General features: G+C 43.5%; 1 protein-coding gene across 1 annotated transcript in view; it reads left to right on the top strand.

Moving 5' to 3' along the window:
• grp (gastrin-releasing peptide) overlaps window positions 1-14,600 on the top strand; it is a 28,906-nt gene extending 14,306 nt beyond the window's left edge. The window contains exon 3 of the mRNA XM_085974258.1: window positions 14,214-14,600. Within this exon, the coding sequence (XP_085830384.1) occupies window positions 14,214-14,267 (54 nt within the window). The 3' untranslated portion in view covers window positions 14,268-14,600. The remainder of the gene's footprint in view (window positions 1-14,213) is intronic.
• Window positions 14,601-16,886: the final 2,286 nt, after the last annotated feature.

Here is a 16,886-nt window from a genome sequence, read left to right as displayed (position 1 = left end):
TCGCAGGTCCGCCGCTCAGCTCCGGTCCAGAGTTCAATCCCTGATAGTGATCGCAACTGTAGATAGTAGGACACAAGAGTTGTACTCAGCCTTCCTGAACTAGGGTAGGGAAAATCATCCAGGGTTTCTGTTCCTGATTACTATTCAATGACTCATGCTAGAAAGTCCATGTCAGGTGAAGAGAGGACCCACTTGGCTATGATGTCCCTTATGTGGGAATAGCAGACCAACAACTAATATGTCAGACATGAAGAATAGCTATTTTGGTTAAGTAGTGGAGAGTGGCCAGTGCGCATAGGAATATATAATCCCATCAGGAAGTAGAAAGAAGAAAAAAGTGCATTTTATTTAGATATTGTCAGATGTAATTTCCTATGAATGCGCTCTATAGCAATGGCTCTTTCAGATTTATAGCTATATACAGTGTATAACAACAACAGCATTTATATAGTTCCTTTAATATAGTAAAAAGTCTCAAGATGCTTCACAGGAGCATTATCAAATAAAATTTGACACCAAGCCATGTAAGCAGATATTAGGACAGGGAAAGAGGTAGGTTTTAAAAGAGTATCTTAAAGAAGGAGAGAGGTAGAGAGGCAAAGAGGTTTAGGGTGGGAATTCCAGAGCTTAGGGCCTAGGCAGCTGAAGGCATGGCCGCCTATGGTGGAGCAATTAAAATCGGGGATGTGCAAGAGGCCAGAATTAAACTAGTGCAGAGATTTTGGAGGATTGTAGGGCTGGAGGAGGTTACAGAGCTAGGGAGGGGTGAGGCCATTTCAGATGACAAAAAGAGACTAGGTTGAGCCTCAATAATACTAAATACTGTTTCCCTGCTAGTTCAAGAAAATCCTTGGATCTTTCTTGTAAATCACAGAGGATGCAATAAATGCCAGGAGCTTGTGGTGCAATAGTACACTCTTAAAAAGGAAAGAGTCCTGACAAAAAGGAAGAGTAACAACAATCATTTTTTGCGTTCTCCCACTGTGGAAGATTCAGTGGAAGTTAGGCGGAGCCCCATAGAAAGAGTGTAAACAGACGTTTTTCTGGGGTTTCCGCTGATCTTCTGTCAAAGTTGCAGTGGGGAACCCCTGCAGAAATTCACACCCCTAAGTATTTCAATACTTAAGCAAAAACGGGTCTTTGGGACTGAAATTCCTGGGTTGAGGGAAGGTGGAAAAGGATATTTCCAACCAGAGGGAAGGCCAAGAATTTGGGGTAGAGCCCACCCGATGAAATGTAGTCCCATATAAAATGTCATTTTAAATCCAATGGTGTGTGTGTAGAGGACAAGTCAAACAACCAAAGCCCCCCACCCAACACATTAATGGGCTACCCTGGGGATTCCGTCCAGTGTGCCCTTATAAGGATTCAACAGAATTCTGAGGACATAAGAACATAAGAAATAGGAGCAGGAATAGGCCACTTGGCCCCTTGAGCCTGCTCTGCCACTCAATAAGATCATGGCTGATCTTGGGCTCAAAGCCACTTCCCTGCCCACTTCCCATAACCCTTCACTCCCTTATCTTGCAAAAATCTGTCTATCTCCACCTTAAATGTATTTAATGACCCAGCCTCCACGGCTCTCTGGGGCAGAGAATTCCACAGATTTACGACCCTCTGAGAGAAGAAATTCCTCCTCATATCAGTTCTAAAAGGGCGACCCTTTATTCTGAAACTATGCCCCTGAGTTCTAGGTTTCCCCATGAGGGGAAACAGCTTCTCTGCATCTACCTTGTTGAGCTCCCTCAGTATCTTATATGTTTCAGTAAGATTCCCTCTCATTCTTCTAAATTCCAATGAGTATAGGCCCAACCTGCTCAACCTTTCTTCATAAGTCAACCCCCTCATCTCAGGAATCAACCCTGTGAATCGTCTCTGAACTGCCTCCAATGCAAGTATTTCCCTCCTTAAATAAGGAGACCAAAGCTGTACACAGTACTCAAGGTGTGGTCTCACCAATACCTTGTACAGTTGTAGCAGGACTTCCCTGCTTCTATACTCCAACCCCCTTGCAATAAAGGCCAACATTCCATCTGCCTTTTTGATTACTTGCTGTACCTGCATGCTAACTTTTTGTGTTTCATGCACAAGGATCCCCAGGTCCCTCTGAACTGTAGCATTTTGTAATCTCCATTTAAATAATAATTTGCTTTTTTATTTTTCCTGCCAAAGTGGATAACCTTGCACTTTTGCACATTATGCTCCATCTGCCAAATGTTTGCCCACTCACTTAGCCTGTCCATATCCCTTTACAGGTTCTTTGAGCCCTCTGCACAACTTGCTTTCTCATCCATATTTGTATCATCTGCAATTTTGGCTACATTACACTCGGTCCCTTCATCCAAGTCATTAATGTAGATTGAAAATAGTTGAGGCCCCAGCACCGATCCTTGTGGCACCCCACTAGTTACTGTTTGCCAACCGGAAAATGACCCATTTATCCCGACTCTCTGCTTTCTGTTAGTTAGCCAATTCTCTATCCATGCTAATATATTACCCCCAAATCTGTGAGCTCTTATCTTATGCAGTAACCTTTTATGTGGCAACTTATGAATGCCTTCTAGAAATCCAAATACACCACATCCACTGGCTCACCCTTATTACTGGCTCATGCTCATTACATCCTCAAAGAACTCCAGCAAATTTGTTAAACATGATTTCCCTTTCATAAAACCATGCTGACTCTGCTTGACAGCATTGTGATTTTCCAAATGCCCTGCTATTGCTTCCTTAATGAAGGACTCCAGCATTTTCCCAATGACAGATGTTAGGCTAACTGGTCTATAGTTTCCTGCTTTCTGTCTCCCTCCTTTCTTAAATAGGGGTGTTACATTTGCAGTTTTCCAATCCACTGGGACCTCTCCAGAGTACAAGGAATTTTGGTATATTCCAACCAATGCATCCACTATCTCTGCAGCCACTTCTTTTAAGACCCTGGGATGTAGACCATCTGGTCCAGGGGACTTGTCATCTTTTAGTCCCATTATTTTACCAAGTACTTTTTCCTTAGTGATAGTGATTGTCTTTAGTTCCCCCCTCCCTGTGGCCCCTTGATTATCCATTATTGGGATGTTGTTAGTGTCTTCTACCATGTTCAGAGTCTCTGCCATTTCTCTGTTCCCCATTATTAATTCCCCATTCTCATCCTCTAGCTGCTGATAGCGGCAATGTTTCCTTATAAGGCCCCTAAAAGTACTGCAGGCAAAGGTAATTGATCCCTTCTGAGACTGATTGCCTTGTTAGAAGTAGCCATATGCTCCCTTAGGAACATTTAAAATTTGTTTTAGCTCCATTTTCTTTGGTCCTTCCCTGACTGCTCCGATTTTCTTGCCTGCTTTTGGGATGGGTACACAGGCACAGACTGCCTTCCCTGAATATGATAATGACCCTGTCCCCTTAATCTGGGATGGAGCTACAGCTTTAAGTGAGGGCGAACAGGAGCTCCACTTCACTGCATTTCTGCTAGAATTTTTGTCCTCTTTAATCCAACCCAGGCTGATGCAGGAAAGTCTTTTCTGAGAGCAAGTGTGAGACAGAGAGAGAGAGAGAAGCCACAGGAAGAGAGCAAGAACTTTTACATTACAACTTACTGTTAAGGGACAACATAAGCTCGAGGAACAGTACCTCATCTTTCTGTTAAGCACTTTACAGCCTTCCAGACATTGAGTTCAACAATTTCAGATCATAACCTCTGCCCCAATTTTTTCAGATGGCAGCTGTTGCTGCTGATTCTGCTATCCCCATTTACACCTCTAGACCCATCTTTTGTTTCTTTATTTGTTCCATTACCATCCCCTTCTGCTTTTCACCATCATCCCTTTTGTCTTTTAATCACTCCTGCCTTCCACCCTATCACAAACCTTCCCTTTTGTTCTTTCCTCCCCTCCCCCTTTCCATACCTCTGTACTTGCTTAAAACCTGTTACATCTCTAACTTTTTCCAGTTCCGATGAAAGGCCATCGACCTGAAACGAACGGCCCAGAAATTCGGGTCCCCACGAGTGATTACGCACAGGGTACTCACCCGTAGGCCCAATGGAAGTGCCGGTTTCGTGCATGCACTGCGCATGCGCGGGAAACCGGAACTTCCGTTCCCTTAAAGGAAAGGGTTCAGAGTTCGAACGCGTACGCCGAAGAGGCAGCGCGTGCACATGGAACTTACATTTTTTTCGTAGGTTTCTCCAGGAGGGTAAGTCTCCAGGACTTACACATGTAAAAAGCAGGTGCAAGGCCTGCTTTTAGCAAGGTAAGTGGTGAATTAATTAAAATCAAAACATTTTTTCCACAGGTTTATTATTTTTAAATACATTAAAGAAAGGTAAGTTTATTTTTAGCTCCGTTAGAAAATGTAATTAATTTTTTCAAAAATTTAAATTATTGTTTAAAATAGTTATTTTATGTAATTTATAGTTAATTTAAAAATGTGATTTAAAAAAAAAATTATTTGAAGTTTTAGTGATGTTTTGGGGCTTATAGTATTTATAGTTTTGACAGCTCTTCCTGTCAATTTTATGAATGGACATTTCCCTGCTACCATTGGCTCTCCATGGTCCACGTGATCCCAGGGGATGCATCGAACTAACTGCGCCCCTGGGATACGCAAGCACTGCGCGCCGGCAGTTGGAGGAGGCCAAGGATCGGGATCCCACGCGGGCCCACAGCTCAACGGCCGGCACGCTAGGTAAGTGCAGGTCGGAGGCTTGCACCCGCGGGAAGCCTCCGACCCAAATTTCTGGGCCATTAACTCTGTTTCTCTCTCCAGATGCTGCCTGACCAGCTGAGTATTTCCAGCATTTTCTGTTTTTATTTCAGATTTCCAGCATCTGTGATATTTTGCTTTTGTATTAATGTTAAGGGATATATTTCCCTCCATTCATAGAGTTTCTTCCTTTATGCTTGTCTAGTTTTTTTGTTAAAATAAGGGAACACAGAAAATATAGCCCAAAATGTTTTGCGATCTAATTAAATAATTAAGGCAACAGCCTACAAGCATAAAGTTAAAAATCTCAAATGGCAAATAATAAAATGGTATTTCAGTTATGCTTGTTATAAAATTGAAGTGGTAGAACTTGGGGAGTGGGGGGTGGTGGGAACTGGGTTGAGTGGTAGATTAAAACAGTTCTTCTTCAGTTTTAGGACCAGGGTACAGATTCAGCTCCGACTGATTGGATAAACATGTGGTTTGTAGAGTTATATAAGTGAAATGAATTTGTCAGTCTCAGTCTGGCTCATATTGAGCAAAAATTTATAGTACAAAACTGGCTATACTTCAGCACATTTGGCATTTTCATTGGGACAAAGCACATGGATAATGATAGCTATGTGGCTACTTTATGGTGTGAGATGTTAGATAGTAGGTAAGGGGCTGAAATTCGATAATGCTGGAAAACGGGCACGGGCATCATGATGTGAGGCATGCTTGCGCCCGTTCAAAAAGTGCAGGCAGCACGTCAATTTTGTGCTGCCTGCTAATTACCATGATTGTAGCGCACAGCCTAGCATGGAACCCGCTGCTGACAGGCTGTGCACTCAGCAGGGGGCCGATGTTCACATTGCTGGAGTGAGACTAGCTTTACTTAAAGCTAGCCTGCTCCTCTTCAAGGCAGTCTGCAGCTCTTAAAGCTGAGCTGCCTTCTGCAGATAAAAAAATTAAAATTCCTTCAGCACTAGGCAGTCTGCACCTCTTAAAGGTGAGCTGCCTTCTGCTGATCAAAAATGATAAAATTGCTTCAGCCCTAACACAAATGACTCAACAGGCCAGGTAAAGGGCACCCAGGGTCTCTGATGCAGCACTTGAGCTTTGTGCAGGAGATCAACACTGGAAGAGAAGTTCTCTACCCACAGAGGGCCAGGAGGCCCTCCAGAAAGAAGGATTTGGGACCAGATTGAGGAGGCAGTCACTGTCAGCAGTGCCACTCCAGGACCTGGCTCCAGTGCCCAAAGAAGTTTCATGGCCTCAGACGAGTGATCAAGGTCAGTGAATGCATCTTCAAAAGCCATCTCCTATCAACTGCATCACTAGCCTCACATACTGTTCAATGCATGACCCGCCCACCCCCCAATCACTCACCTACCAACAATCTCTACCAAACACGAGGCGCACCTCACATTCCTAGCTTCACCTCATCCCCTTGGAGGAGACAGTGCTGGTCATTCTTGGCAGCGGCATGGCTGAGCCCTTGGCCAGTGGTGGAGCTGAAAGAATACAAGATGCTGTTATCCTCATATATTATCCTCCTTCTCACATCCCACTTTCCCCTCATCCCACAATCTCTTCTGATTTACAAGTTGCACATGATGTAAGCATGCACCTTGACGTAAGAAAACTACTAGGCACTTGGTCTAAGCGTTAAACAAAGCTTTAATCAACAGTTTTACAACATGGAGGTCTAGTTGTGTCCTTCACTAGTTCCTGTTAAGAATGTCCTGCGCAAGCTGGGCCTGTGTCCGAGTATTTATACTCTCCCTGGACAGCGTCACCCGTAGGCCGCTCAGTATTATTTCATAAGTCTTTCTTTCATGAATGACTGATTCATGTCACACCTCTTGCTTTCCCCCCCCCCCCTCACCACAACCCTACCCTTGTGCCTTCCTCATTTCAGATACCCAAGAAATCCAACCTACCCAGCCAGTGGTTGACCAAAAAGAGGGAGAAGAGAGTGAAGAAGAAGAAACACTGTCACTTGATTTCACACTCCCAGCCACCAGCTCCTCGAGGTCATCCTGTATGGCCATCTGCAGTGTCCCCCACTGAAAGTCAGAAGCCTTCCACTAGCCATGCTGCAGCCACTGGGGTAGCACTGTGTAACAGCACTAGGATAGGCAAAGGCACATGCAAGACACTCACTAGAGGAATGCACAAGGGTGATGAGTTGATTTTTTGATGTAATATTGGATGCACGTATCGGTAAAGTTGGATTGGAAAGTTTGCTTTGTGGTGGCTTTTATTTCAGCATTGTGGCCAAGAGGATGCTGTGATGGTCCATAACAGAGGGAAGGTAAGGTGTGGGACAAATGTTGAAAGGGGAATTGGGGTTGTGGTCACTGGGACTGTAGGCGGATAATTCAATCCTGGATATCCCGGCCAGGAAGGGGCTGTCTGGGGTGCCTCCTCCTCCCGCTTCCTCCTCTTCTTCTTTTTCCTCTTCTGCATCCTTCTCTTCTGCTTCCTCCTTCCTCTAAGCAGCTTGTCCCCTTTGCTGCCTCTGCTCCATCTCCATGTGATGCTGCAGCCCAAGGGGGACTGCAACTAGACCCCCAAGATTGGGAGCAAGTGGTGTTCTTGCTTTAACAGCCAAAGCCTTGCAAACACCCAGTAGCACTCCCTGCACACTTTAACAACTTTTTAAATGTATTGCACCAAGCCATACTCCAATAAAATGTAAAGAAACCAGTCCAAAAGCAAAAATCTAAACTTACCTGAAAGTTGTGTGTGTCTCTTTAAGAAGTGCTGGCAGCAGCTCTGTTGTATTGCTGCATGCACGTTCTGCCATGCGTGGTTTGGAGAGGTCGTTATTAAGAGCGGCGACGTCCAAAATTACAGATCGTGCATCAATTCAGGCGTTGCATGCCGATTGACATCATGATATGGATCATTTAAATATGGGAAGCGAGTGCAGGCAACGGCAGCACTGCCAACCTGCCTAAAATGGCAGCCACCGCATTCTGCACTGAAAGTGAGCAGAAGTGAGGTGGCTGCCATATTTTTTTCCAAACCAGCCTTAATGGCTGGCGCTAAAGGCTCCAATTTTGCGACTGGTAGTTTTCCCAGAGTTAGAGGAATAGCATTTTTCAATGTTAGAACTGTCCAGAGCTGGAACACAAAATATAAGTTTTTTAAGGCAGTGTTCAGTCCTGTCTGTCACTGTGCTCTAGAGGTCAGTTCACTTTTTGGTGTTACTTGATTTTTGTATGTTAGGTAAAACGCTACAGAGATACACAGGGTTACCAAGTATCCTATAGCTAAGACTTGTTGTGATTTTATTCCTCCATTAATTTTCAAGCTACTGACTCATGCTGGGTTTGGTTGAGAATTTTAAAATCTTGGCGTCGGTGGACCGGAAGCCAATGTAGGTCAGCGAGCACAGGGATGATGAGTGATCAGGACTTGATACGGGTTAGGATGGTAGCAGGGTTTTAGATGAGCTCAATGTTATAGAGGGGGAAGCTAGGCGGCTGGCCAGGAGAACATTGACATAGTCGAGTCTGGAGGTAAAAACATGTATGAGGGTTTATGCAGCAGATAAGCTGAGGCAGGATCGATGGTGGGTGATGGTACAGAGGTGGAAGTAGGCGGTCTTTGTGATGGAGCGGATACAGGATTGGAAGCTCAGCTAAGGGCGAAATAGGATGCCGAGGTTGCGACGAGACTGGTTTGGCCTGAGACAGTGGCCATGGAGAGGGATGGAATCGGTGGTGAGGGAACAAAATGGAGTTTGTATTGTCTAGCAATTGAAGGAATGTGTAGCCCACGTGAATTTAATTATGCACCATATTGAGGCCAATTGTCTCATCTCCCACCAAGAAATGTGGAACCTAGTAGACCTAGAATGGTCATTTAAGGAGAAATGTATTTTGGAATTGATAGAAACATAGAAACAGAAAAATAGGAGCAGGAGTAGGCCATTCGGCCCTTCTAGCCTGCTCCGCCATTCAATATGATCATGGTTGATCCTCTATCTCAATACCATATTCCCGCTCTCTCCCCATACCCCTTGATGCCTTTTGTGTCTAGAAATCTATCTATCTCCTTCTTAAATATATTCAGTGACTTGGCCTCCACCACCTTCTGTGGTAGAGAATTCCACAGGTTCACCACTCTCTGAGTGAAGAAATTTCTCCTCATCTCAGTCCTAAATGTCCTACCCCATATCCTGAGACTGTGACTCCTCGTTCTAGACCCCCCAGCCAGGGGAAACATCCTCCCTGCATCCAGTCTGTCTAGCCCTGTCAGAATTTTATACGTTTCAATGAGATCCCCTCTCATTCTTCTAAACTCTAGTGAATACAGGCCTAGTCGACCCAATCTCTCCTCATACGACAGTCCTGCCATCCAAGAAATCAGTCTGGTGAACCTTCGCTGCACTCCCTCTATGGCCAGTATATCCTTTCTTAGGTAAGGAGACCAAAACTGCACACAGTACTCCAGGTGTGATCTCACCAAGGCCCTGTATAACTGTAGTAAGACATCCTTGCTCCTGTACTCAAATCCTCTTGCAATGAAGACTAACATACCATTTGCCTTCCTAACTGCTTGCTGCACCTGCATGTTTGCTTTCAGTGACTGGTGTACAAGGACACCCAAGTCCCTTTGTACATCAACATTTCCCAACCAACACTGGGGAGCAAACCATATGCAGATACAAAAACAAACTACTGCATTGCTGGAAATCTGAAATAAAAACATAAAAATCCTGGAAATACTCAACAGGTCAGGCAGCATCTGTGGAGAGAGAAACAAAGTTAACATTTCAGGTCGATGACCTTTCATCAGAACTGGAAAATGTTAGAGATGTAACAGGTTTTAAGCAAGTACAGAAGCAGGTAAAGAGAAGAAGGGAGGAAAGAACAAAAGGGAAGGTCTGTGATAGGGTGGAAGGCAGGTGTGCAGATACCCCTAGAGCCATGTACCTGTACCAGGACTTGGATTCCAATTTTTGTGTAAGAATGGGAGGCAGTTCCAAATCTGCGGTGTTGTTTGAGTAAGAATCTGGTTTTAGACATGAATGGCTTTATCTGGTAATTATTTATATGTAACAATCATAAATTGACATTACATTCCACAAGCATCCATGGTCTTTGTGGAAACCATCTCTTACAGATGTTGCAGTTTCTGACAATTCCTGAGATGTTAGATATCTGTTACTCACTCTTAAGAGAGTAGACATTGAATAAGGCTGTATCTATCCCTGAGTATGATTTCTTTCAGTTGGACTGTAACACAGATGATGTTTATTCCAAGCATGGGATGGTAAACTTTCACAAACAAGATTTCAAATTGAACACCTTTTTTGGGCAGATGTATCTCTCAAGGACAAAAAAGGACCCTTGACAACAGTTTACTGTCCACCACCCTTTGATGATCCAACTACCTGCTACATAACATTGCAAAAGTTCAAGGGAGTGGATTTTCAGAGGTTCCACAGAGGTTTTCCTGCAACTTTGGCAGAAGAGCTGGGGTTTCTGTGGCTCTTTTGGTAAAGTTACAGTAGAGGAGCAGGAGAACCTCCACGAAAATTCACTCCCCAAATGTTATACCTGGATGCATCATTCTTATAATCAGCAACTTCACCTTGAAGACTGGCATTCCATATGCCAGTGAAAGGGGGAAAAATTCAGTTGTTTGCGCCTCCCGTTAGCGCCTTAAGAGGGCGCTAATGGAGCACAAAGCAACTAACGCCCGGGCGCGGCGATGTTTGCGCCGCTCGTGAAATTAACTAGACATTTTGCGGTGGCACTAAACACTACCGCCACGATCTCCTGCGCCGGCAGATCGTGACGTCAGTCGAGTGCGCAACGCCCCGGTAGCACCCTGGACCAGATATTGAGTGGCGCCCCCTGCCTTACCGCCTGCCGCTAGCAACGACAGGTTGAGGGGAGCGTTTTGCAGTCAGAAAGGAACTGGGGGAGTGCTATTTAAAGGCGACCGCTTCCTGCTGTTTTTTGTTGGTAACATTTTTACACCACACATTCTGAGAGAGAGAGAGAGAGAGGTTGATTGGCTGTGATAAATTGACCCTTAGTGTGTTAGGGGGATTAAATACATGGGGTTACGGGGATAGGGTGGGATATGTGTCGGTGCAGGCTCGATGGGCCGAAATGGCCTCTATCTGCACTGTGGGGATTCTGTGATTCTGTGTGATTCTGGAGAGATTCAACGCTGTGTGAAATAGTTTTGGGTACTGAGCAGCACTTTGCAGGTTCATTTTGATTTGCTCTTCCTTGCTTCGCCAGCGCTCTGAGGTAGCGCCTCGCTCCTCGTCCTTTGCACCTTAAGAGAGGTGTGTAGCATCTGATTTAGCACTCCAATCACCTCCAGGGGTGATAAAAGCCAAGTTTTCCGTTGGAGGCGATAATTAGCGCCAGGCGCTAAACTTTGCGCACGGCCAATAATGGCGCCCCAAACAGGGCGATACTGAATTTTTCCCCCAAAGTGATTTAGTCCTTGATCAGCCCAAACATATCTATAGTGCTGCAGTGTGCAATATTCAACCTAGGTTGTTATTAATTGGTAATGATTCACACCCTGGTTTAGTCAAAGATCTGTTGCAGCATTGCCTAAAAGAGGGATTGCATTGATACATGGAGAAAGTCAGGCAAAAAGACAGGGAAGCACATCACCAGGTTAAGTTCCAGTATGAAAAGATTCTGCCATCATCTCTCTCAAGATACAGATCTGACATCAGCTGAGATATTCTTATCTATAAATTAGACTCCAAAGATTGCTGGAAAATAGTTAAATCTGACAGCCTAACTTCAGAACAATGGACTAATAGCCCGTGCATTTGTGGTCAATTGAAGCTACTTACATTATATTTACTGAAAAGTCAGAAATCTAACCTCCAATATCAAATGCTCCATCGAAGTGCATAAAATAATCCAAAAATAGTGATTTAAAAAGAAATCATTCTCAGGATGTAGGTGTCACTGGCAAGGCTGGTATTTATTGCTCATCTCTAATTACCCTGATGTTTGGTACAAATGATTGCTAGGCCACTTTAGAGGGCAGTTAAGAGTCAACCACGTTGACGTGGGACTGGAGTCACATATAGGCCAGACCGGCTAAGGACGGCAGGTTTCCTTCCCTCAATGCCTAGCTCAAAGTCAGATCAGTACCTTTTAACATTTCAGTGGTGCCTCCTGATCTTGTTGGTAAGATAGGTTCTTGGAGTATATCATGTGGGATGTTAAACCATCTGCAGACTTCCTTAATGAGTCATGACAAATAAATGTCTGCCATGTCACAGCATCTAAACAGTATGTTCCACGGTTGATATGATCAAAAATGCTCTTTTTGCTTATAACTCCAGTGCCTACAGAATAGTTAACTCTATCAAAACATGATTAAAGAGAAATAGCTAGTGGACAATAAAAGATGTGCAATCTTTAGCACAAAGAGAACGAGTCAGTAACTCTTTTGGGAAGATTGACCATGATGCTAGCCATCCACCTCTACTTGATAAGAATACCTAGCTGTCTTTAGATACAAACATTCAGTTCTTTGGCTTGTTAACCTCATGTAAGCTACACTGGGAAAACAAGCAGGCTAGGTAACTGAATAGCTGGTTGAATGTGAATCCTCAAGAAAGCTTGGTCCGTTTGTCATGTTTGGTTATTTCAGCAACCTGAAAATCTATATCCAACTAGTTGGCCAAATTCAACGGAAACCTACCACTCACTTCTGGACTGAATACAGTCCAAAGCCAAGAGACAAGTAGATTGCATAAGGTTGATCTATTCCAGCACCTCTGACGTTGAGGAGATGTGGTTGAGCTGTCAGTCCTCTACAACACCAATACTACAGCAGCAAAGCTAAAGTTGCTAGTGAATAAGGCACAAATACAAAGACGGCAGCCACTGCACTGCAACATTCTATCTCGCTCTTAAAAAGATTAGCATTGAATAACAGCATCTAAGTTTTATACACTTCTTCTTATTCCTATGGAACTCTCTTCTAGACAGTTGCATGGAGCTCCATCCCTGGAGGGGTGTATGTCCAAATGCAGAGCTAAAGAGTTGTTAAACCTGGTTTGTAGAATCATGCAGCTATGAGAAATATCTGACTTGGCCATTAGCAATCAGTATCATTTTTCAATAGGGTCAAATTTGGGAGGTCTTCCCTTTAAAAAGCTGTCTTCAGTTGTACTGCATTGTTATGCCACCTAATCTATTATATATTAAAAACATACACAACGTATGAAAAGGGGCAGGAAAAAAACCCAGCTGGTCCATTGAGCCTGCTGCATTCCAGCATGGTGCTATTTACACAGACCATCGTCAATACCCCCCTCCACCCCTCGCCATGCAATATCCTGGGAGAGGTGAAAAATCAGAGAGAAAAAAACTTGGTGCCACTGTAATAGGGGTTTCTAATGTAATTAAGCGTTCCGTTTGGGAACTAATATTACAAGCCAATGTAACTCTATATTTTATTTATTGTGAGAGCATAAATGATGAGAAAAATGCTTTGAGCCTGTCTGCAGTTGCAGGTTCTGGCCATTCGTTGGTACTGTGGAATGAACTGTGATCTGTTCCTTTGAGGTAAGTAAAAGGTAAGTTATTTTTCAGTATTTCTTTACATTTTTCAATAATTTTTCTCTCTTTCCTATCTGGACAGCTTCTCCTGCCTCAGTCTTGCCTCTTTGAAATACATTATTCCTCCCTTGTTAGGTTCACATTCCACCACCTTGCCCCCACTCTGCTAATGGCACCTGACCCATTCCAGCTCTTTTCTAGTGACATCGCTATCTGTGGAACTTTTCCAGATTTGGCCATGCTCATCCGCAGCCCCCTCACGAACTGTTCCTAGCTGTGGCTGTGCTGTGGTGGTGTGAAGGTAATTTGTCTGATGTCAATGGTAGGCAGCTAACAGAAGGTTATCCTGTTAAATAAAGCAAAAACGTTTTTAACTGAATTGTTATGTTTATACATATTTTGTGAATCCATTGTACAGCTTGGTTGCACGGTGGTTGTGGGGGAGGTATGTCAGTACATTAGGATTCTTGGCATCGATACATGTTTGGGGATTGAAACAATTCATTTTGGTTCTCTGAAAGCTTCTAATTTCAAGTTGTCTTGCATTTTGAGGGCTATTTCATTTTTTGCAATATTTTAAATTCTCCTCTTCCATGAATTATTCTATTCTTGTCATTGTAATTTGACTATTGTATAGTCAGGGATTCCTGTTACAAGATTACTTCTCTGCTGTATTGGGTGAGCTGTGTAAATTTTCATTTTGGCCAAGAGGTGGAGTGCTTCACCATTGGGAAAATCTGAGCCTCTCTCTATCTTGTCCTCTTGCCAGAGATCTGCAATGAGGCATTGTTACTGGAGACTACAGAAGAGTCAATCATTTGCTCTTTTCGTGAGATTAGTAACTGAATAATAAGGGATAGCAGAATAAAATAACACGATGTTCACCTTGTTGCTTTTGAACAATCCTCAGTTGATTAATTGATTAAAATTACCAGTCTTTTGCTGTGTCTTTTCTGACAGGTGGTGGCTTATCTTCTGCAATTTATGAACCTGAAGGATGAAACTCCAAGTTGAATACAGGATGAAAACCATGCCAGAAATAAATCTAAAGAGACTATTATGTTTTTTTCTCCAAGTGTTTAGCTGTACCAAATACCAGACAAAATTGCTTTTGTTTTAAAATAAACTGAATGTTCTTGTACCTCTGAACATTAACTAAATGATTTTCACACAGCAGATTATGTTTTGATGTTTTTAATGTAAATAAGCATTGTTAGGGAAGGTCTTCCAATATAAAGATCATAATTTTACTATTTCGGTGTTTTATAATCATTCATCTTTTGATTTGCAGCTACATTGTGAATTCAAAAAATAAAATCTTAACCCATATCATATTAGTTTCTAGAGTCACTGTAATTAAAGTCCATTTAGCAATGGATAATGAGCAACATTATCTGTTATAATCAGTTGAATTCACGTGTGCACACTCTGAATCTACACCATACCTAATCTTCCAGCAACAATTCTTCCAGCCGCATTGCAGATGATGACGGGACATTTCATTTTATGCAAAAGGAGGAATAATGGACTACTTATTTCTCTAGAATTGATTGTCATCTCTCTGCCATGGGCAAAGCATATAGATAAAATCTGGCTGAATCCAGAGCTGTTAATATTACCTAAAACTTAGCTGTGAGAATTTCACTCACAAGCAGCACACTTGAGGCATTGACGCCTGCCAACCAGCATAAACATGGTTAAACATGTCACAGGGGACAGGAAGGCTGCTCAGCTCAGCTCAGTGGTACCACACTTACCCGATATTCAGAAAGTTATGGAGCCAAGCTCCACTCCAGGACTTGAGCACATGATCTGGGCTGAAACTTCAGTGTAGTACGGAGGAAGTGCTGCATTGTTGGAGATGCTGTTAAACGGAGGTCTTAACTCCCTGTTTTGGTAGATGATAAATATCTAATGGCATTTTTTGAAGAAGATCAGAGAATTCTCCTGGTGTCCTGGTCAACATTTCTCTCTCAGCAAACACCACCACTAACAGGTTAAATAGTCATTCATCTCATTTCTGTTTGTGGGACATTGCTGTGGATAAAATCGCCGCTGTGTTTGCCTATATAATAACAGTGACTAAACTTCATTGTGAAGCACTTTGGTATGTTTCTCAGAGATATGAATTTCTGAGGGTGGCGGGGGTGGGGTGGGGTGTGGTGGTTCTCGATCATCCGCAGATAATAGGGTAAACTCCCATGGAAATTCAACCCCATAAAAAGCTTTAAAAAAAAAATTCCACTGGGTCATTTACGCCAGTGTTGTGTCCCTCAGCCAGACTTGAGCCCACCAATCCTGTCTGGTGCTGGTCCTGCCTTAACCTGTGGGGTCTGTTCATTTAAATATCCATTGGTAGTTCAGTAGTGTAACTCCTCTGTAAAACATGAGTAGTGTGCTGCGGGTAATTGGAAGTTCCTTTAAGAAGACAAACATGGTTAGCGATTGCAGCAACAAGCTGGGGGAGCAGGAGGAAAGAAGGACAATGTTTGGAATAGTGAGTTGACTGTCAGGTGGATGTAGTGATTGGCTCATGTGTGATTTTGTACCATTGTTAAAGCATGTCCTCAAGTGGAGGACTTAATAGAGGCTCCCAAAGAAGGGAGTAGGTCATTGCAAGGAGGCAGAAAAGTAGAATTGCAATTTCAATGAGACCAACTTACAAACAACTCCTTCTTCCACTTTAACATGGGGATATATCTCTTACATCAGCTTTCCACTATCACCTGGGAGACACCCCTCAATTGCTAGCCTCCATATAATTCACTCAATTTTATTTCAGAAGAAACTTGTGCACAACACCTGTGAAAGGCAGGGGACCTGAGGGGGCATTCCAAATATCAGAGCTCACCTCATATGAGGAGCAGGTCATGGAGCTGCTGGGGAGAGCGGTGGGACCGTGCACGTTAGTGCATGCATACCTACACAGTTGATGTGGCATTCCCGTGAAGTAGCACACAGCCACAGTCTTGCACACCCTTAATCCAAAAGTGGTTATGCTCATCCATTCTTAGCTTATTCTCTCTTTACCTGGAGATCCATCATAGTAATCGGGGGCAGAAGATGATGGAGAAGAGGACGAAATTGCTTCCTTGTGGACTATGATGATGAGAAAGATGATGTGGAGAAAGAGCATGTTGAAGACATTGCTGAATAGGAATCCTAGGTGCAAGATCCTGTGCTATGTTCCTTCGCCACAACCCACTCCATGCCAGCCCCTGCATCATTTGCTTTCTCACTGACACACACCAGCTCAGATAGAATCATAGTCATAGAGTTATACAGCACAGAAAGAGGTCCTTCGGCCCATCGTGTCTGCACCAACCATCAAGCCCTGTCTATTCTAAACCCATTTTCCAGCACTTGGTCCATAACCTTGTATGCTCCAGTATGATTTGGACAGGTTGGGTGATTGGGCAGAAGCATGGCAGATGCAGTATAATGTGGATAAATGCGAGGTTATCCACTTTGGTGGCAAAAACAGGAAGGCAGATTATTATCTGAACGGCAATAGATTGGGAGAAGGGGAAGTGCAACAAGACCTGGGTGTCCTTGTGCACCAGTCGCTGAAGGTAAGCATGCAGGTGCAGCAGGCGGTTAAGAAGGCAAATGGTATGTTGGCCTTCGTAGCGA

Source organism: Somniosus microcephalus, chromosome 2, assembly GCF_052327205.1.
Source record: "Somniosus microcephalus isolate GS21.2 chromosome 2, FLI_Smic_1.0, whole genome shotgun sequence".
NCBI lineage: Eukaryota > Metazoa > Chordata > Chondrichthyes > Squaliformes > Somniosidae > Somniosus > Somniosus microcephalus.
Note: the sequence above shows the minus strand (reverse complement) of the source record. Positions and strands in the feature narration are given on the sequence as shown.